General features: G+C 33.9%; 2 protein-coding genes across 2 annotated transcripts; both read right to left on the bottom strand.

Moving 5' to 3' along the window:
• Positions 1–1214: 1214 nt before the first annotated feature.
• On the bottom strand, positions 1215–3977 carry LOC142537291 (uncharacterized). The gene is made up of 3 exons (XM_075642836.1): positions 3136–3977; positions 1809–2357; positions 1215–1500 (listed from the first exon to the last, which is right to left on the bottom strand). The coding sequence occupies exons 1-3, from the start codon at positions 3895–3897 to the stop codon at positions 1390–1392; spliced, it is 1422 nt and encodes a 473-aa protein (XP_075498951.1). The 5' UTR covers positions 3898–3977; the 3' UTR covers positions 1215–1389.
• A 13297-nt stretch (positions 3978–17274) lies between these two features.
• LOC142537290 (zinc finger protein 10-like) lies at positions 17275–18467 on the bottom strand. Its single transcript, XM_075642835.1, has one exon. It carries the CDS (start codon positions 18172–18174, stop codon positions 17362–17364), a length of 813 nt encoding a protein of 270 aa, XP_075498950.1. The 5' UTR covers positions 18175–18467; the 3' UTR covers positions 17275–17361.
• Positions 18468–23459: the final 4992 nt, after the last annotated feature.

Raw genomic sequence — 23459 nt, 5'->3', positions numbered from 1 at the left:
GGTGATAAAATAAATGTACGTTTTCAGTTCACTGTAGTAGTGTCTCGTGCTAAGTCACTGCTGGTTGTTCCGTTGTATCCTGGGAAACAGACGTCCGCTGAAACCTCGAAGCACATACCGGAGAGGGCGAATCTGTTTTAAGGAAACTGTACACGCTACAGGCCTCGGTTTGGTTTTGTTTTCTTTTATACAATAGTCATACTGTAAACATCACACTTGTTTTGGTAATTGCTTTATCTCTACAAGTTCGTTTCTACGCTACTGTTTTTAGCATTTATTTTAACACTTGATAAGCTTCGTCCTCGCAAGAACTTTCAGATTTTCAGGCAGCATTTTGTATAATGATTCACGATCCATATGATCAATGGATTCAGGAGTTAGAGGTCCTGCAAGGTGGAATAAACTCTTTTTCGAAATGTTTTCAATAGATAGAACGCTATCTCTTGCTCATTGAAGAAAAGGTCCGACTTTTGGCTGTGAAACCTAACAAGAGTAGCCTTTGAAGCCGTTGTAACAGGGCCGGAATGGGATGTAAAACGTTCCTTAACTGGTTCAATCATGGATATATCTGTTTGATCTTTAAAACAACCCATGTTTTGGAATGAAAAAGAGGTAAGATGCAGAGAATATTGTTTAACATAAACTGTAAACGATTCTTATTTATCCTTAACGTACGGTGAGTTCTTTTAATGGTGCAGGCACGTCTAGTGTTGTTAATTTCTTCATTATTTATCTTTACTATTAATGTATATATATTTATTATTCAATTTTTTTTTTTAGTAAATCTTTATTATTGTACATCTTCCGTCCCAAAATTTATTTTTAAGAAATCATTATAAAAATAAATTTTATAAACAAACATCTTATTTGACCTTTAGTTAATTTGTTCATAAAACGATTTCATGTTTTATCAGACTTGATTAATGATATATATTAGTAAAAATAAGAAAAATTATACTAAATATAAAAAATGGACTATACATTTAATAGAATTTTTTTAAAAAAAAACCTAAATAATTAAAAGGTGCAGAGTATTAAATATGCAGCTTTAGCCTTTATGTCACATACTGTTTATGGGATTTCATATTAAATATATGTGCATGATATTCATATATGCATGTATATAAGTGGACAATGAAACAAAATATATGCACTCACACACATATATAATAATTAATAATGGGATTCATAGGTTAAATGTTTAATTACTACATCTCATCGTTCAAACCAAAAATGCCAAGAAACAGGACAAGGAAAAGGAATTAACATAAATTTAAAAAAAAACCCGAAAAATGATCTCTAGATTTCAAATCATCATTCTTAGATGGCATCCCTCTGTACATGTGAATTCAAGTAAAACTTATAATGTAATTCTTATTCTTGCTCAATTTATTTTGGTGTTACCGATTCCCATGGACTGCAGTCTCTAATTCTGACCCCTATCGTGCCGTCTACATTATCTGCCGCATTCATTATCTCCGAGCATTGTCTTCGCGGTGCCTGATTTGGCCAAACATAAAAAAGAAAAATAAAAAAAAAGAATTAAACAATAAATTTTGATGTAACAAGGGAGAAACATGAGGATTTTACAAATTGGCTCACTATATGTACATAATCCTAATGTGTCTCGAGTCTTGCTATATAATGTGTGCCGAGCGAAGACGAAGATTCTTCAAATAAGTTGGTACATGTAGATTTTGATATATCCGAATGGATAAAATTTGATCGCACAAGGTTTTGTTTTTAATATATTTAGATCGATTTTGCAAATAATTTAAATTGTAGCTGACATGTTAACACGTACGTACCTTTCTCCATTCTTGAGGATCTAAAAGCGCTGCAGACACATTAAAACCCTTCACCAAATGAGCCGCCGCGTAGTTTTCCCAGTTACATCGTCTCATCGGATGACTATTCTGCCTCCTATACCAAGTCAATGTACTTCCATTTCCTAATTCCTTCACCCCATCAAAATAAAAGATAATGGGTCTCTCGCAGATTCCCAAGTTCAATACTCGGGTATTAAACGTAAACGGCTCTTTACTCCAAGTTCTCCAAGTTACAAATGTCTGCAATGGGGTGCTCAAGTCCTTCCCTGTCACCAAAAATGGGTACAACTGCACGCTGTATCCCCATGAGATCGAAACTGACCAGTTTCGTATCGGATCATAGCCGAAGGTATGTTGTAATACCCGGCTCGGGTCGGATTTATACCCACCATTCATGAGTTTCTTGACCGAGTCGATTCGATTTGTGCCCGGAAACAAGGGCTGTACATAGTCTAGATGGTGTAGGGTGACCAGAGGTGCCAGCGGATGAGCCGAGAGTAAGCCGTATGGGCTTCCCCGAATATCTATCTGCAAATCATGGAAATAATTTTAATCACATTATAATTTTCTTTACAAGTAATTTCATGATTTTAGATTCTTATTTGATTTGATATTGGTAAAATATTAGAAGTGTAACCCAGACTCCCTCAGTTTCCTAGAAGCCAGGTACAATGTTGATTTTGATTTTTGATGATAGATGACTTGTTTTCTTGTTTATGTGTGGATATATACAATTATTCCACGTTTAATTTCATTCGAACTATTACATCAACCAACTGTTATAATGCATGAAATGTGCTTTGACTATAATGTAAAAATCAGACCATTTATTAATTAGCTACGTAACATATATAACAATAACATAAAAAGTATTATAGCATTAATGTTGCAATTTAGAAATCCTCACTCATATATTTTGTGCATTAAAATCCATGAAAGAGATTACTTCATTTAATATTTGAAACTCCCGTGCTCTAAAAAAAATTTATGCGGCCCCAAGATCTTATGATATTTGCAATACAGAAGATCTTACGTGGATAACATGATCAATAATAATTTTGAAAAGAAGAAAATTTGCTGTTTTTTAGGTGTTTCATGTATCACATTTGATTTGATACATAAAGTATAAAATATATAAAATAAGTAAAGATAAGATATGCCAAACAAATTAAATTGTAAGATAATTCTATACATTACGAAATGATATTTCCATTTTTTAAAAATGATTTTCTAAACAAGATCACAATTAATCCGGAAAAAAAACTGAAAATAGCATCTCTGTAATTCAAAAAGGATCAAAGATTACCTGATGGAAACCAAGTTCTTTGGTTAATGGCACCCCAATCTCACTCATGCAGCCCCCAATCTTCTGATCAGACCCGTAAAAATCAGCATATCTATCAATGCATCCGTCCAAGATCCTCACCAGCGCCGCCGCCAAGGGGTAGCTCACGGCGAACCCGCCACCGCCGTACCCCATTGTATAAGAATGCGTCAAATCTTGCTCCACACTCTCGGAGTTGCCACCGATATAATACATTTGATTATGATCATATTTATTCAGTATATTCACCAAATTCTCTGTAAAAAAGACTGTGTCATCGTCTCCCATGACAAACCACCTCACATTGTCTAATCCTAACTCGAAGCTCTCTTTAATTATACGCGCGATGCGCACGGCCGACCGGGTGCCGTACGAACACGTGTACTTGAACCGGGACGTGTCCTCGGAGACTTTATAAGGCGGAGAAGTTGCGAGCCACGGCCCGTCTCCCTTCGCGGGTTTCTTGTCGAGCCAGACGAAGCCGCGGTGAGTGCCTGGTTTCCACCAGAGTTCACAGTATTGGCGGCGCGTGCTCCATGTCGCAGCTGAGCCACCGATGCCGAAGAGAACGTGGGAAAAGTTTGTTTTTTCTTCGGGCCCGCTGTTGATGGATTCGTGGTGAGATTCGTATATCAGAATTCGATCGCATTCCGCGCATGGGACAGGCGGTTTCCAGCTGGGCAATACGGAGAAGCAACAGATGGAAAATGCAGTGAAGAAGCAGATTGCTAGAAGGCCTTTCATGAAAATGGGGTTGATCAAAATGAAATTAGAGAGTGGAGAAATGAGATTCGTCCAGGGTTTTAATGATTCTCCAGCTTTGGTTTCCGAAGGATGCATAATTTTTTCGGCCCCTTAAAATTCGGAAAGAGTTTCGCAAAATCTGAAGAGAAGAATTGAAATCCAACTGAAATCTTTCGAATCTCTGAATATTTAAACTGATCTTATACTCTTGATCATGCGAATAAATCGAAAATTTTGGGATAATGGAGCTGATTTTCGATAAATTGAGATAAATCTTTACCGCTTTTCCTTAAATTCTCTGGTCGGAATTGATTTTAGTATTTGCATAGATCTATAATCTCCATTTATAATTTCATTAAAAACTGAAACAGAATTAATGTATTAAATGCATGTGAGTGCCTTTTAATAAATCGTAGAAATGCTATCGCTAATTTAAACAAAAATATTTCAGAAAATATGAAAATTGCTTAGTAACATCCTATTAACATTTATCACCTTTCTTAACAAGTTTTAAAACTATTGTTGGATATAATGACTACCATTTTGTCTTGGTATTGTGGAAAATCATTTTTTTAATTTTCAAGCTGCTATATAGTGAGTGAATTTGCATGTTTTTCAAGCAGCTATATAGTGAGTTAATTTTCAATATATATATATATATATATATATATATATATAAAATCATTATAATTAATCAAAATTTTCATTTCATAAATAAATATTTATAAAAAAATACTAATAAAATTTTTAATTATTTATTTAACATGTGTATATCTTATACGAAGTAATTAATACAAATAAATTCACAACTTTTATTAAAAAAAATAAATATACCACCATAAATTCATAAAATAAATTTTATTTGTTTTTACACTCGCCGAACAACCCAAGCTCGTCTCGGGCTGGCCCACGACTCGTACGGGTTGGCTTATCTAGGCCTGTATTTAAATAAGTTGAAAAAATTTCAACCCAATCTACTTAAATTACACGACGGTGTGGTACGATCCAATGAATCCAACCCAATTGATAGCTATAACTATGGGGTTTCGTACCAATGACCACCTCCCATTTTGGGAGTGGAAATGTCACTCGACCAAAGGGTCAGTGGCAATTAAGCATATATTTTGATCTCATAGAAAATTGGCCTTTTCCTTGCATAAAATACAAATATACACCCTTTAAAATATTAAATACACACACTCAAACGGCTAGTCAAGGAGAGAATTAAATAAAGAGTAACGAATATTAATCTGGGAATTAAAGTCACTAAACAAGTCATTGTACCCATTACATTCGACGTTTAAGTTTGAATACCTCGAACGAGATATATATCTTGCAATAATTCTCGCAAACGTGGATCAAGATCAAAATTTGAACCATCTCTTCACAAATCCATCATGATCAGGCTCAGGCCCTAGCCGGAGTTCCAGGTCCACTTCAGCCTGTGACACAGCTCGACTCGACCCTATCTCCATATCCACACGACCCTTCCCAAAATTTTCAGCTTCAGGTTTCTCTCCAACTTCAGTACTCAAAGGTGGCTCCTCAGAAAATAAAGGCAAATCACGTATTGGATCTTCTCCCACGACACGAGAGTCGTCATCTTTATCAGGAAAACACGAGTAAATTTTTACATCTGTCCCACTGGGAACACTTGGTTCATGGCTAGTTGAAGAATTAAGCTCCGTAGGGGGGGATATCTCCCCATTCTGCGGTCCAGTTGATCTCCAAAGAAATCAAATTTTCGCACGAAAACTCATCGAGTCTTGCTCGATCTTTTCTTTGAATATTCGTGTGCCCTCCTAATGCTTGAGCGTTAGAAAATCCTCGTCTGCAAAAGGCGCATTTATATGCCTTCTCGCGTCCTAAATAGTTAATTTGCGAATTTCCTTTTTCTTGATATTACAAGATGAATAATATTTTGAGGAAGTCAAATGGTCGGTTGAGGTTTAATATGGGAGAACTATAGAAAGCGTCCTAAAAATTTAATGACAAAAACTTGTGTGAAACGCTCTCACGGGTCGTATTTTGTGAGACGGATCTTATTTGGGTCATCCATGAAAAAAGTATTACTTTTTATACTAATAGTATTACTTTTTATTGTGAATATATGTAGGGTTAACCCGTCTCACAGATAAAGATTCGTGAGACCGTCTCACAAGAGACATACTCAAATTTAATTTAATTAGCTCATGTAGTATTATATTATACATATTGATAAACTGTATGCAAGGTGGCCACATTTTTCCTTCCAATCGCTTTCATTAATGTATTTGATCGGCAAAAATTAATTCTATCTAGAAGTCCTGCCCATTTTAAGATTAATTTATTCATTAAATAAAATAGTGCAAATAATAATGTTTTTACATAAAATATAATCAAATTTTGGTAAAAATTATACAAGTTCCCGCAGTAACTAGGTCTGAACATCCAAGATTGCAATTTTTTTAGATTTTAATTCAAGGTTTGATTGGCTTTGAGATTTATTCAACCGAGAAAAATTTAACATGTAGGCAATATTTTTTTTATATTGTCGGAAAACATTTTGATAGAAATACAAACAAATATATTCTCGTTATGTTACATAATTCTTTCCAAAAGTACATTTTCACGTTAGTACTTTCACTTTCCCCTAACATATACAATTTCTATTTCAACTTTTGATCATTATCAAAATAATTTTAAGATCGTATTATATTATAAAATAAAAGGTTAATTAATATAATATTTTTACAATGTATAAATTCCTATACGCCTTGAGCTCCACATATAAAGGAAATTATATGATTATGAAAGGGTGCGGAAAAACAATTAATTAAAGGTTAATAATTTAACGTGAAATCGGCTATTTTGGTCAAGTTATTATCGTGAAATCGAACAAGTTACTAGTTTTGATGTTATGTCAGCAATCCGAAAAAATAAGACCGAAAACTAAAAAAAAAATCAAAGTTCTTCCGACCGAAAACTAGCACCAAAATAAACTTTGAAAACTTATCGTACATGTTGGTTATATAGCATTGTATAGCATAAGTCGTATTTTGGTTTTCACGCTTATTCAATTAATGAACTAAGAGCATATATGTAGTCTTGTTAGAGTATCAATGTTCGGCTTTTTGAGCTCACTTCAATAACAGAAGGATTTTGTTTCTTCAACCTATGCTTGCTTTAACATGGTATCAGAGCGAGAGATCTAGGGCATCACTTCCGCATTTTGCATCAGAGATTCAACAACGAATTTTGCACAGCAGCGCACTTTGCATCGGAGATTCAGCTTTCTTCTGAATTTTTTTTTTTTGCTGCTTCAGCTTGGATGTCGTTGCGCGATTTGTGAATGTTCTTCGACTTCACCTGAAGTTTTCTCAGTTGTTCCTAATCCATGGCCACTCTCAACAATTTCAGCGATCCTCTGTCGATTCAACCTTTTGATACTCCAGGAATAAATATCATCAATGAACAGTTGATTGGTGTTGAGAATTACAGGGTGTGGAGTCGTGCGATGTTGATTGCATTGCGTGCGAAAAATAAATTGGCATTTATTGATGGAACTTGCCAACAGTGGGAACGATGTAATGCATTGGTACTATCGTGGATCGTGAATACGGTTTCTAAAGAGATATTTGGGGGAATCATATACTCAACTGATGCATCAACCGTTTGGAAGGATTTGAAGGAACAATTTGATAAAGCGAATGGATCTAGAATCTTTGCCATCCACAGGGAGATCGGAGGATTGCGCCAGGGTAATCTCTCTATTTCTGCGTATTATTGTAAACTCAAACAACTCTGGGATGAATATGCATCGTTCGTTACTCTTCCCTCATGTACATGTGATACTGCCCGCAAGTATATTGATCATGATCATCAACAAAAGTTACTCCAGTTTTTGCTTGGATTGAACGAAAGCTACGTCCATATTCGGAGCCAAATTCTGATGATGGATCCGCTACCGACTGTAGGACAAGCTTTTTCTGTTATATCTCAAGAAGAGTCGACTCGATCATTGTTGGCCATCGAACCTCCATCATCAGTTTTTTATTCGTCTCGAAACAAAGTAGATGAACGTAAGACAGATGTGGTTACGTGTGAATACTGTCATTTGGCTGGTCACTCTAAAGGAAATTGCTATAAGCTTGTTGGTTACCCACCAGGTCATCGGTTGTATAAACCTCAACAGTTTCGAGGGCCTAGGAAATTATCCAAGGATAATACTAAACCAAGGCAGACTTATCATGATGTGCACATGGCTACTGATACAGCAGCAGAGGCATTAAATTCAGAAATCGTCAACACCATTCCAGTTTTTACATCTGCTCAGTATGCTGAGATAATGAAGTTATTGAGCGGGTCTGCGGGGCAATCTCTTGCTGAACCGATGGCCAATATGGCAGGTAATCTTGATACACCTTGTGGTACAAATTGGGTAGTTGATACAGGGGCAACTGAGCATATGACTGGTAATTCCTTGTTGTTGCAAAATACTAAGTCCTTGCCTAACTCTAATAGTTGAGTGCGACTGCCAAATGGTAATCAAATTCACGTTGCCAAGATGGGTTCAGTAGCTTTATCCACATCAATCATCCTCCCTAATGTTTTGTACATTCCTCAGTTTCAGTTCAATTTGCTGTCCATCTCTCAATTCACCAAAACTCATAACTGTTATGTTACATTTTACCCACATCTTTGCATTTTTCAGGACCTCAAGAGTGGGAGGATCATGGGGATTGGTAAAGAGAAACATGGACTTTATCATCTCACCAATGTGTCTTCTACGTATTTTTGTCCCAGTACTACAACTGTCACACCTTCTCTACACTCTCAATGTAATACCTCTTCCACTCCACGTACTGTTGTTTCTTGTATAACCATTAGCACAGAACTTTGGCATAAAAGACTTGGACATATGTCTCTTGCAAGAATGAATATGTTGCCATTTATGTTGACAAAGTCTGTTTTGAAACTTTGCCCAATTTGTCCTCAAGCTAAACAAACTAGATCAAGTTTTCCACAGAAAAGTGTGTCTACATCTTTACATCTTTTTCAATTGTTACATATGGATATTTGGGGTTCGCTTCGGGTACCCACTTATAATGGTGAACGTTATTTCCTCACGATTGTTGATGATTTTTCTCGAGGAACTTGGGTGTATCTCATGCATTCCAAGTTGGATATACTCCGTATCTTCCAACAATTTTTTGCTATGGTCCGGAATCAATTTTCCAAGAACATCAAAGTCGTTCGCACCGACAATGCCTCTGATTTTTTCAAATCTGAGTGTAGTTCCCTTTTATCTTCCCTTGGAGTCATACACCAAAGTTCTTGTCCTTATACACCACAACAAAATGGTGTGGTTGAACGAAAACATCGCCATATCCTCGACATAGCAAGGTCCTTGTGATTTCAAGCATCACTTCCACTTAAATTTTGGGGGGATTGTGTTTTAACTGCGGTCTACCTTATCAACCGTACTCCTAGCCCCCTTATTCGAAATAAAACACCATTCGAAATGCTTTTTAGCAAGTCTCCCTCTTACTCACACCTTCGAGTCTTTGGTTGCCTTTGTTATGCAACGATCTTAACTCGGGATCACAAGTTTTCTCCCCGAGCAAGTGAATGTGTCTTTTTGGGTTATTCTAGTTTTCAAAAGGGATATAAAATTTTGGATCTTAAGACAAATAAATTCTTGCTGTCTAGAGACGTTGTATTCCATGAGGATAGTTTTCCTTTTGCTCAATCAAGGGATTTGTCTCCTTTTTGTTTCCATCCATTGCCTCTCATGGAATCTTCGAGCCATGAAAGCTTAGATTCAATTCTTGAGCCTTCCACTGATCCTCCCGAGCCTTCCACTGATCCTACCACAGTCCATACACCATCTGGTACTTCCATGATACAGCCACGCAAATCAACTCGCACCACTCGACCTCCTATTTGGACCATCGATTATTCTTGTCCTTCTTTATCCCAAACAAATTCAGCTTCCTGCGTCTATCCTATATCCCATCATTTACAGTATTCCAAATTTTCTCCCTCTTATCAAAATTTTGTTGCTGCCATTTCCTCCATGACCGAGCCCCAATATTACCACGAGGCAGTCGTCGATCCTAGATGGAGGGAAGCTATGGACTTAGAACTTTCAGCCTTGGAATCCAATCACACATGGACAGTGGTGGATTTGCCGGAGAATACTAAATCCGTTGGGTGTCGATGGGTTTACAAGATAAAGTATTTGCCGGATGGGAAGGTTGATCGATTTAAAGCGAGATTAGTTGCCAAGGGCTATACTCAGCTTCCGGGCATAGATTTTCATGATACTTTTTCTCCCACGGACAAAATTGTTACCATTCGATGTTTACTGGCCTTAGCATCAATTAATCGTTGGAGCCTTCATCAAATGGATGTAGCCAATGCATTTCTCCAAGGAGATTGGATGACGAGATTACATGTGTGTGCCACCGGGATATAAGGTTCATGGGACCAATAAAGTTTGTAAGTTGCGAAAGTTTTTGTATGGCCTCAAGCAAGCGTCTCGTCAATGGAATCACAAATTTGCTAGTGTGATGATTGAGGCAGGATTTAAGCAGTCACAGCATGATCATTCTTTGTTTTTAAAACATGATTCTGACGATATAACACTTCTAATAGTCTATGTAGATGATATCGTCATCACAGGTAGTAGTGAAGCTGTCATTACTCACCTCAAGAAATTTTCGCACTCCAAATCACAACTTAGAGATCTTGGTACTCTACGTTACTTCTTAGGGCTTGAAATTGCTCGATCCAAGGAAGGCATATATCTTAACCAAAGGAAATACTCTCTGGAACTTATTTCTGAATTTGGTCTCTCGGCAGCAAAACCATGTGACACGCCATTTGAGCAACATAAACGGTTGACAAGCTTCGATTTGGATTTGATCATGAGACAAGAGACTTCAGCTGCTGCAAATGATCATGTTCTTTCTAATCCAGATTCTTACACTCATCTGGTAGGGAAGTTGATCTATCTCACTATCACCAGGCCTGATTTGTCTTACGTTGTTCAGCATTTAAGTCAGTTTATGAACTCTCCCAAACAATCTCACATGGATGCTGCACTTCGTGTTGTGAGATATATAAAGAAGACGCCCATTGTGATTCGGATTGGGCAGCTTGCCCCATGACACGACGGTCGCTTACTGGTTACTGCATCAAATTGGGTAGTTCATTGCTATCTTGGAAAACTAAGAAACAAAGTACTGTATCACGGTCTTCCGCTGAAGCCGAATACCGAGCCATGGCTACAACCACATGTGAAATTGTTTGGATCATTGGCTTACTTTCAGACATGGGAGTGCAGTTGCAAAGTCCTGCCACCCTATACTGTGATAATAAAGGAGCTTTGCACATAGCAACAAATCCGATGTATCACGAGCGCACCAAACACATTGAAATTGACTGTCATGTGGTGCGTGAAAAGATTAAGGCTGGTTTGATCAAGACGGAGCACATTCCCACCTCTCAACAGCTGGCCGATATATTTACCAAAGGGTTAAGCAAAGAGCAACATAATTTTTTGTTGTCCAAGCTTGGTGTTTGTGACCTATACCAAGCTTGAGGGGGGTGTGTTGGTTATATAGCATTGTATAACATAAGTCGTATTTTGGTTTTCACGCTTATTCAATTAATGAACTAAGAGCATATATGTAGTCTTGTTACAGTATCGAATGTTCGGCTTTTTGAGCTCACTTCAATAACAGAAGGATTTTGTTTCTTCAACATCTGCTTGCTTTAACAGTACCGAAACTTTAAATAGAAAAAATTAGTGAATCGAATAAGTTATTTTCCTTTAATGAGAAATACAAAATCCAGGTACGTTGAAGTAAAATGCTCCAATTAATATTCTTATGAAACGTTCATGCCCTTGTACAAGTTCTTATGAGTGGAATGCAGGCACGAAGACTTTTATATCGAAGGAAACATATATAGTATTTATTTTTAGTTACTCAAGTTTCTTCCGCTCCTAATTTGTGATGTTCGGGATCGAAGAGGGCGATGGATGATCGGTGGTGCTATGAAGTTCCACGGACAATGAGTGTTTCCAAAAAGAACACACACTCTTTTAATACAGGAGAACAAAACACATCACAAATATTATAGAACTAAGACTCAAATGCTTATAAGATGAGAGAAAACTCGAAGAATGGATTATTTCAAAATGAAGAGGAGAGCTCTATTTATAGAGCCCTTTGTGCGTGTGAAGACGCGTATAAATCTTCTATACGAAATTTCCACGAAATTTCCGCCAACCACGTTTTCAAATTCTTCGGCCACCTTTCTTTGACTTCTTTGTCGACATGAACTGCAATGTTTTTTTTTAAAAAAAAAACATTTACATTTAAACAAAAAAGTTAAACACAAAATTTCGTTAAAGAAAATACCAGAGCTGTTGAAATGTGCTGAAATCGTCGGGTTGGTCTGCCCACCCTCACCAAATAGACCGGCTGGATTCTTAATCTCCTGACCAGTGGGTTGGCCCTCCCATCTCGCCAAATGACTTGTCCTGCCAAATGGCAAGTTGTGGAGGGTTATGGCCTATGGGTGTGTATCTGTCTTGCTGGATTCGCTATTGGTCCTTCGTGAGTGGTGGCAGCTTACCAAGACGCAACAAATTTAATTTTATTGTATTTATAATTTTGAAATCAATTTTGAATATATGAGAAATTAATTAATAAATTTTTCAGTTGGAATTCTAATTTGGGAAAAATTGTCATGTATTAAAAAATAAGATTAGTCTTAATTATATAGTATTTCAAGATATTAAAGATTAGATAAATCATTGTTGACATCTCATGAATAGTGAGGCATAAGCCTCTCGTCACGAGAACTCGTGACCGAGCTTGAGCCACGCATGCGCATGCACGTCGCTACGGCCACGTTAAAGACATACTTTGCACTTCACACAAATGCATTTTCGTACAAAATCGAAACCATAGTGGCTCGGAACGGTTCGATGATGTTTCAAATGGTCCGATCAACATGTGAACCAAGTCCAATAGCTTTTACCCAAACAAATAAAATTTCACCGTCCTTATCTAAAGTCGAAGAACCAACAAAAAAGTGTCAACATAAATGTTCCGAATGTGATATTACGCTGGCCGATTATTTGTTCATCATCAAGTAGAATTATTTAATGATTATCATATAATTTGATTGCATGGGCTTTAATTCCCCTGTAAATAGCTATTGGACTTGGGTCATTTTATTTCTTCCAGGTCCATTCTCTTGAATGATTTATCTACAAAAGTGTGCCAGCTCGTTAATCGGAGATAGCTGGCTGCTAAATTGTTTCTCAATATGAATTGTTTAGGTCTCAATTTCATATTCCTTTAATTTTATACCCAACAGTGAGACTATAATTTTTCTTACCATAAATTTCTGAATCTTATATTATAAATTGGTCTGTAATTTCATGCCGTTAGACATATATTATTACATTGTATTATATTATTTTATTTTGTTTGATGTTACACACCGATATGTTTTTTCTTGATTCTTGCAACATTTATTTTAGAACATAAAGTTCCGTTCTTTTTTTTAAACAGCAGATGGTAATTAGAAACCCTTTCACAGGCTATTTAAATTATATTCTTTGTAAGATACTCGAATTTTGGAGTCAGTGTCTTTTTAAAGATTTACCTAATTATCATGCTTTAATTCCGTCCTTATTATCTGTTTATTATGTAATGTTATTACAATATATATTATTTTATTTAATCTTGGACGAATACTCTTGTGATCATATATACAGTGTGATTAATTAGTCTATTCAAGCCAATAAATAATAGATAATGATCACGGGAGTCAAGATCTCGTATCGCTGTGGACATTAAATATACACATAGCTTTCAAATTACTCTATACTAAATAAACTACTTCCCGCAAGCTGCTAACTTCTGGAATCAATATTAATTACAATTCCTCTAATTCTCCATATTTTAATTGAATTCTTGGAACTAACAAATGCTCTCCAAAGAGTATATATATATATATATATATATATACACTTATCGTTCATATTTATATTAGAATCGATAAAATGATATTCATCTATGGATGTAATTAGATGTAATGAAACATGAAAAAATTACATATCCAATAGGTGAGTGTCACATCATCGGTTCTTACATGAATATGCCGTGGGTGTCCAACGTATCAAATCTATGTATGTACATATATATACACGTACATACATATTGCTTTCACTAAATTCCTCTGTAAACAGACATATCTGAATCTCCCATGTGCACTACTGATCTGATCCTGTGCTTCAACTTCACTTAAATAAAATCTTTCTGCATTTCGTCAGAAATTCTCATTAAATTCCTAAAGAAGACAAACAATAAGTAATTGCATTAAACATTTACTTACACTCATCTTCGTTAATATCAAAGCAAAATGTCTGTTTCTATGTTCCTAATCAAGGCATATGCATATGCGTGGTTGCTATTTATCGATCGAGTATTTGTTATATGCCTTGTTATGTTATATGCTGTCAGTAAAAGATCGATATTCCATAAGTTTATTAAACCCAAATACTCATCAATAATTGGGATAGCAAAGAATATAAAATCGAAACTAGCAAAATATTTGAAATTATGGTGAGGGATATAAACTTATAAGGAGACGCTTCATCTACGTATACTAGTAATCGTGTACAATACTCATTATCTGTGTATAAATTAGTTTTTTTTCTTTGAATAATATTTTCTGTGTTAAATTCAATTTTATGTGAAAATTTTAGATGTTATGTTGCACGTAATAACTATAAACAATGGTTTTTATAATTTTTTGATAATTAATTAAAATAATTATGTAATTATAATATTTTTTTGTTTAATTTAAAATTTATTCATATTGTGTGTTGTGTGTGTTCAATGTTTTGTGATACAAACATTGAATATAAAGCTTAAGAAATTTTATAAGACACGTTGCCAACTTAAAAGACAAAAGAAAGTTAAAAATCATGTAAGATACAACTAGGGCTAAGATTTGTTAACAATTAATATTACTGAATATTCCACATTCTTGCTCAATAATTAATATTCATTTAATATACTATTTATTTATTTATTTATTTATCTATCTATCTACTCAGGAAATAAAATAAAAAAGAAATAATGCATGGAGAAAGAAACAAAATACGCCTAGTTAATTAACCCTTGAGACTCAGTGATGCAACAATATTCTGTTATCGAATAGAAAAAGGGTATGTTTATAATACTTAAATGGATTGATTCCTTTTAGTTGGTGGCAAATTTTTGGAAGCATTGAGAAATTACAGAAAGAAGAAAAGTGAAAGATGGGACGACAACTGCATGGATTTATGCTTTGCTACAAACAGATTTGGTGATAATAATACAAAGATAAAGGGAATCCATGTTGTGTTGTATCTGACTTATTATTTGTACTTCAATATTCAAAAACCAATCTGTCTGTGCATGTTTGTTTTATATATATTAATATTGCGTTGATTTTAGAATGTCACTGGGGTAACTCAATTACTTCAATCCATGCAGTATGTTTACCCATCACACTCTGAGTCCAGCACGCTGTACAACAGGTCTCTATAGAAACTATTTCGTATTCGTTCTCGTTTTTACGAAAATATTAACGCAAGTTGTTGTGAGGATTATTGTAAATTTTATTTTCAATCAATGTAGAACAAAGGTATCACAATCACCCCTCTTTCAGAATGGGACGTTCTTGTCACAGCATGCCCCTCAATCCACCAGCACCTGGAATTTAGAGATGGTTCATACGTGCTCAAAAGGTGACTCTCGTGATGTAGCACTTTGTCATGCAAGTTCAAGAGGTGGCTCTCACCCACGTAGAACTTTACCCTGCATAACACATATTTCTTCCGTGTTCATGCAGGTGATTGTCTCTGATACTATTCTGTCACGTTTAGGGCCTGAACCTCGGGTCCGTGCTGACGCGACTGCACAATAGGCTCAAGATCCCGTCAGATGCCTTATGCGCTATGTTTTTCTTATGTGGAGAGTAAAATGGTAACAAATCCTTAACAAGTCCTTGGGAGTAGTCCTGCAGTCAGATTCAAATACACAATTTTGAAGTGAAATGACATTCTTTACTTTAAAGTGTGAAATAGTAACTTTCTTTTCTAGAGATGGCTTTTCCAAGATCAATATATAATTCAATCTTAATAACTCAAAACCTACCAAGTTCGATAGGAACAAAATTTAATCAGTTTGTTTGGCTCAATGGATTTGATATACCTGTATTTAATTAGAATCAGTTCGTCCAAAAAATTGACTTTGCCGAAATAGAACACAAATGATTATAATTAAACTCAAATCTAGCACATCATTAGGCTCTTTTTAGGGTCATTTGGATAAATTTTAACAAAAACATCATTTTAAATCCATTAATGATCTTCAATTCCTTCCATTCCATTATCCCCTTAAATCCAAATATGTACATTCAAAATTATATTCAGCCTTAAATTAGAGCCCACGAGTCAAAACAAGCAATTTAATAAAGTACTGAAAAAATTGCTCTTAATTACTCTAATCGAATCATAGCACAGAATATCTTGATGCCGAGGCTCTTGGGATGAGGAATTAGATTTCCTAAACTCAATTTTTATCTTAACATATACAAGAACTTCTTTATAGTATTAGATATGATATTCAATCTCATCTTTGTTCCCACTGACAATTTCTATATGTATTTATAATGAGTGAAACATTTAGGTTGCATTTGGATGGATGGATGTATTTGAAATCCATGGATTTCGATTATATTTTTTTTGTTAATAATGAAACAATAAATGAAATCTTAAATCCATATTTTGTTTATTTATAGATAATTATTTACACAAAGTAGAAAGAATTTCAAATGTATTTATTGGATGAACTTGAAATATAACATATTAACCTGAGATACTATATAAATATGGAATCTGTGAATTTGAAGTTTATGGTTTCGCTTCTCTAAAACTACAAAAATACATTTGAAATACACTAATCCAAACAGAACCTTAATAAAATTAAATCCTCGATACTTAGTGTACCTTTGAGAAAAGAACGCATACAATATATCGTTTCTCATATTTTCTTGGGGACGGAGATGGAAAATGACTTCAAAATAATTCAGGTATGCGTCGCCTTTGATTAAAGGGATCAATTAAAGCTCGTGATTTTTTTTCTCATCTTGCAGCCACGGGAGAGTACAGGAATTTGCCCGACCAAATGTAACTTCAAGTATATATTCGATGGAGAAATTTTGATATATATGTATTTTTCCAAAAACATTACGCGTAAAATTCGAATGAAATAGTCGATTTCACAGGGAGAAACACAAAATATTGAACAGGATGAAGATGTTCATTTCGGCTGAAATGAACAATACAATTTAAGACAAGATATGTAATTCTTTGGTTAAAAACAAAACCAATTACTTTGCAGCTAATTACTTCACCTTTGGAGCATCACCAAGCCTTAACTCGAGATCCAATTCCTCTACGGAAGCCGAATGCGGTTTAAATACATCTGTTTGAAATCTACCCTCTTTACTCGATTGTTGGAAGAAACTTAAGGGCTTGGATTCAATTCTCTTCCTCTTACAACCGCCAACTTTTTCATCATTTGATCCATTCATATCTGTTCCACAAACTTCCAAATTCAAACTCACTGACAAATCCACAGTAGAACAATCTTCTGTAGAATTCGGCTCGATTATGAAAGCTGATTTCTTTTCTTGGTTCTTGATCGAATCCAAAACATGATCTTTTTTATCTGTAACAAAGCTTGACCAAGAGGGAACAGTAGATGAAACCGTGGTATTCTTCAAATTTTGCTGGACTATAGGGGAAGAGAAGCAAAGGGATGATGTATCTTTTGTAGCAGGAGATGATGGAGCCCCAATACTGATTTTTCTTGGGTCATCAGAAATTTCAGGGTTAGGGTTTTTGTACAACAGAGAACAGATTTGAGATGTGAAATTAGCAGAAACTTGATCGTTGCTTGAAGAAATAGTTGGAGATTGTTTCAATCTAGCCCTTTCTCTTCTGTGAACATTCATATGGCCTCCTAGAGCTTGAGCTGACCTAAATTCTCTCCTGCAAAAGCTGCAAGGATAAGATCTCGGTGGCCAAACACACCCTCCAAGTGTTCCAGCTGCATCAAATGCAAAAGCCTGCTCTTCCCACGAATCACCGTGCGAATTCATGTCCGCCGACAGAATAATTTGAGGATTTGAATCCGGTGTAGTTTTAGCCCACATCAAATATCTTCTTGATTCTTCCGTTAGAGAAGAACAAGAAGAAGACCTAAAAGGCTAAGGCAGTGATTAATCTTGGGTTCCTAGGAAACAAAAATAAGGTTGTAATGAATGAAGAATGATAACAAGTCTAAGTCTAACTGAGAAGATAACTAGTTTACATAGGTATCTATGAGGAATTCATAATGAAGAAACGATTAGCTGAAAATGAGCAGATTTTTGACGAGATAGGCGTGGATGGTGGCCACTCTAACTTTGGTCGTTTCATGTAGCTAATAAATCTTTGTATTTTTGTGATTATTTGAAGTTTTATTAAGGGGAGGGTGGGACCTAAAATTAGACACTTGATATTGCAATGGGGCATTGCATGGAAATTGGACACAAACTAAGATTGTGTGGATTGCATCATGTCTTGATTTGAATTTCGTTTGGTTGGTGTTGGATGTTTTTCATACGTAAAAGGAAAAATTGACGTGCCAATTAGTAGGAATATTTGATACGGGATGGATTTGAGTTCGTAATTGTGAATGTTACGAAGAATCTAGTAATCCCTTTTATACACATTGCTTTCACTCTTTGAGAAATTACCCATGTAAAGATTAGTAATACTTCAAGAACATCCCAGAGCCAGAGCCGCTCATTGTCTATGTAACCTTATGACACCCATGATCACCCATGTCCTCTTCGGTTCCGGGCATCGCAATATATATAATATATCCGATCTAATTCACCGTGAATACAAAATTTATATTATTATCTATCTCAATTCGATTGTGAATATCATCTAGTGATGAGTTATAAACTCGAACCGTATATTCATACACACAGTTCACTACATATGTGAGAATCCAAATTTTTGGGCAGATAATTATTTAATTAAATATTGACATGTATAAGAATTTATTTTCGAGTTATAATAAATTCGAAAGTATAAATAATACATGGTGTGCAGAAAATCTTTCAAGCAAATAAATATATGTAAATCGAAATCCAGTGCAAGATACACTGTAAATTAAGGATGTATATCCACCTAATTGGAAGAAAATATTACATACAATGCAGCTTTTTTCAACAAGGAAGCATATCAATAAGTTAAAATTAGATCTTTTGAAATTTGGCTTATTTTACACTTCTGTATATTTTGCTGGAGTGGCAACATAACGTGAGTTATTACTGACATGTTTAACGTCATGTTAGAACCAACAAATATAAAAATTAAAGATATAAAAGAAGTCGAGTTATTGTATATACTAAGATGTAAATTTGACCAATTAGATTATCCAAATCAAATTTAGATCGAGTAATGGGACGAACAATGTTATTTTTTGAGGAAAAATCACTTTATAATTTCCAATAATCCAACTATAATCAATAACAATAAAAGTGCATTCATTCTACGTCGAATTTTCCAGAAAATTCGATAAACTTTACATCTATATATAAATAACTTGTGGAGATGTCCCATTGGAAATCACATGCCAAAGAAACGCATTATGACCTCATATGATCATGTGCGTTTATTGGAAGGCCATTCGACAAATATTTAATTTTTATTTGAGTTATTATATAATATTAATTAGATATATTGTATAGAATTCGAAGCAAAGGCCCCAAATTACAAAATTTGGCAGTCAAATTCAGAATGCCACTGGCTTGACTAAAGAGAATCTTTTGGATATTGAGTGTTCGCAAATGCTGTTGTTGACCAAACGAATTCAAGATTTACACATATTCTGATTATTTTTTTTTTTTAGCATTAACAGTTTCAGATTAAAATATATATCTCCATGTTTTTTTAAGAATAAATTTATCACAAAAACTCTTGTGTCAATTTTGTTAGATTTATATTTTATTTATATTACCCATTAAAAAATATTATTTTTTAAGCTAAAATTGTTATTTTTTATTGTAAATATGAGCAGGGTTGACTCGTCTCACGAATAAAGATCAGCGAAAGCGTACCACAAAAAACCTACTCTAAATTTATATAGTGTTAAATGTAATATGTGCCATTCTAAGTATTTTGACCATAAATCCGGGTCTAATTCCTTCATGAAATATCTCGCTTAAACTGTGTTATTTTTCATAGTTTCGTGCTTTTGCATGGTGATGTGGAAATATCTCACGACCCATGTTTCCATGTTTCGATAATAATATTTTGCATTTCATAATCGAGTTTTTTTTTTTTTTTTTTGGGGAATATGTGCAACGGCGAAACATTATTTTGTTTTTCATATATTATTTTGCTCATTTACATAAATTGTATATCAATATCTCCTTGAAAATATTTTAAATTATATCACCACAAACATGTATTTTATCCAATTACAAAAATTATGTGAAAAAAATTACAAAATCAAGAAGAATAAAATATGAAGGAAGATTGGTTTTCAAGTACACGCGACTGTCCGAAGAGTAAGACGCAATTAATGGATGCTAATTTTTTCCCTATTATTCTAAGTGCCTAAATAATTCATGGTTTATTTTGTCTTTATTAGGACATTCTACTTAACACGAATGTCTTCATTCTCAACTTGTTTATAATAAATAAAAATTTCATGCACCCAAAAAAGTAACATTATTTTCTATTTTTTCACAAAAAAAGATACCTAATATGAAAGATTGACCAATTGATTTACAAATGCGAAATAGACATTAATGTTTATCGAATAGATGATTAATACAGTATGATTATAAAATGTAGTTTTATGAAATTGTAATGTAGACATGGATCAAGGATGTTTATAAAATTAGTAGGTCTCTTGTGAGACGGTCTCACGAATTTTTATCTGTGAGACGGATCAAATCTACCGATATTCACAATAAAAATAATTCTCTTAACATAAAAAGTAATACTTTTTCATGGATGACCCAATTAAGATATCTGTCTCACAAAATACGATCCGTGATACCGTCTCACACAAGTTTTTACCTATAAAATTTCTGTGATCATATGGTACTTGTAGATGGAGATAATATTATGCACTCACAAAAAATAGTGTTAGGATCAGTTTTTCATATAGACAGATATCAACTCCAATATTAAAAACCGTACAACAATCAAGAATGACGTTTACGATTTTCGATCACTCTTCTAACATCTCAACCTATATTATTAAACAACTTGTGAGATTTGATTAAAAATAAAGTAATTATCTCCATTTTCATTTTAATTCAGTTGTGATATAATAGCTGGATATTAGATAATGTTCTAGCAACTATCATACGTAACGGGCTAACTCTACAATGTCAGGTAATAAAAACATTAAAAATTTTGATGTTGTTTTCTCAATGAATCGACGGTTAATTTATTTTACAAGGAATTGTTAATATAAATATTATTTTGTGTTATTGTCTTGATGGGAACTCACCGTTTAACAATTACTCTAGATTATATCATATTCTAACATTAGTTTGTCCAGATTTTAATGCTATCAACTTACCTAGTCAACATCCAATAATTTTAACATTTTGAAAAGAAAAACTGTCGGTATATATTATGAGCATAAAAAAATAGTTTTTATATTGATCCCCTATTTTAATATGTATAGTAAAAACATTACATGTATTTAGATGGAACGTACAATTTAATTAATTAATCGCACTTAATTTATAGTATCAAACATTTTTTTGTTTTACCAAAAATTATAGTTGATGATAATAATATAATTCAAATCTTTTAAATCATACAGCAGTTCAAACACCATGTTTCGATTGTTTTACCCACAAGAACATTAATATTGCACCCAACAATCTTCCTCCCAATAATTGAACTCCTTAAAATCAATGAAAATCGAACTCGTGACCTTGACTTTAATAGCAATTGTAACGCTTCTCATTTTACCAAAAGTTATAGCTGATGGTCAAATTTTTTAAACCGTACAATAAGTCAAACACTATATTTCGATTGCTCTACACATGGACAATTATTCACCCAACATAATTAGTTTATTATAAATATATTATTATAAATTACGTATATGTCACTGAGATTAAGAGCTCATGTGAAAATGGATAAAATATGATAAAGGGAAAAAAAAAAACAAATTTTATTGTACGAAAACCAAATTTTGATAAATTGGAAGATAAACAATTTAGAATTTTTCCCAAAATACCTGGGTAAAGATTCATTTTATTTAAAATTACAAATAAAATTTTAATACATTGTTTTATGAGGAAAATAGTCATGAACATATATATACCCGACTTCCCTCTTGGCGGGAGATATAAAAATTTTGATAATGGTGAAATATTTTAAAAATTTCAACGATAATACATTTTTTAAAAAATTTACATAAATATGATTATTAATCGTCACGTATCACGTTAAAATCTGCAACAGTAACGATAAAAAAAGATATTGACAAGTTAAAATCAATCGTTTCCTATTTTTCAACCATTAATCTACCTTTTTAAAAAAACGTTAATTTACCAATATTTATTTTATAGCCTGTTTCTTGCTAAGTAAGACAAAATTTTGAAGCGTCACTAGTTTTTCAAGTTTCGTTTATTTCTATGTAAAAATTTCACGATTTCTTCAGCCCTTTGTCAAGGTTTATTTATGCTAGCCCCTTTTATATAATATATGTGTATATTTATATGTATGTATGTGTACATGTATGTATGTAGGTATTATATTAAAATTAAAACTTTAGAGTGACTCTTTCATAATACATTTTTATGTGATTGAGACTAGGACTTATAAGCCTTAAAAGTTAGTTCGAGGGAAGAGAATTGTCCAAGGTCATATATGCAACTATCGGGAATTTTTATCCAACTGATGTGAGACAACTAACACATATCTCTTATGCTCAGGAATAAACATTTGAAGTGTGTAATTTACAAGACAACGAGCGGCTCAACTATTGGCAGTTCAACATATAACGGTGAAACTGGGCTCTAATATCATGTTAAGATTAAGAGTTGAACTTAATTCATCACTAAATATTAGCTCGAGCTGAAAGATTGTCCGAGTTCATATATGCAACCCCTAGATATTTTATCCAACCAACGTGGAACAAATAAGAGTTATTAGTGATACGTTATCATTTAAGAAGTTCTTCATTTTCTTTGCTTTCATCGACAAAATTTCATGGAATCTCAATAAAATGACAAATCAGAATTTAGAAGAACATAAAATTTATAGAATTATTTTTTGAAAAAGAAATTCCTTTGTACCTCTAATATGTGAACTTAAAATTAACTTTAAGTTGAACAGATGGATAGTTGTTAAAAACTCAGTAATAAAAATAATATTCATTCCAATAGACATAATAACTAAAATATTG

The sequence above is a fragment of the Primulina tabacum genome, chromosome 2 (genome assembly GCF_025594145.1).
Source record: "Primulina tabacum isolate GXHZ01 chromosome 2, ASM2559414v2, whole genome shotgun sequence".
In the NCBI taxonomy this organism is placed as follows: domain Eukaryota; kingdom Viridiplantae; phylum Streptophyta; class Magnoliopsida; order Lamiales; family Gesneriaceae; genus Primulina; species Primulina tabacum.
This window is presented reverse-complemented; position numbering and strand designations above follow the sequence as displayed.

Coding starts and splice junctions, on each gene's coding strand:
- LOC142537291 (XM_075642836.1), bottom strand. CDS start 3,897: ATGAAAGGCCTTCTAGCAATCTGCTTCTTCACTGCATTTTCCATCTGT. Junction 2,358..3,135: donor AAGAACTTGGTTTCCATCAG/GTAATCTTTGAT, acceptor CATGATTTGCAG/ATAGATATTCGGGGAAGCCC. Junction 1,501..1,808: donor ATCCTCAAGAATGGAGAAAG/GTACGTACGTGT, acceptor TGGCCAAATCAG/GCACCGCGAAGACAATGCTC.
- LOC142537290 (XM_075642835.1), bottom strand. CDS start 18,174: ATGTGGGCTAAAACTACACCGGATTCAAATCCTCAAATTATTCTGTCG.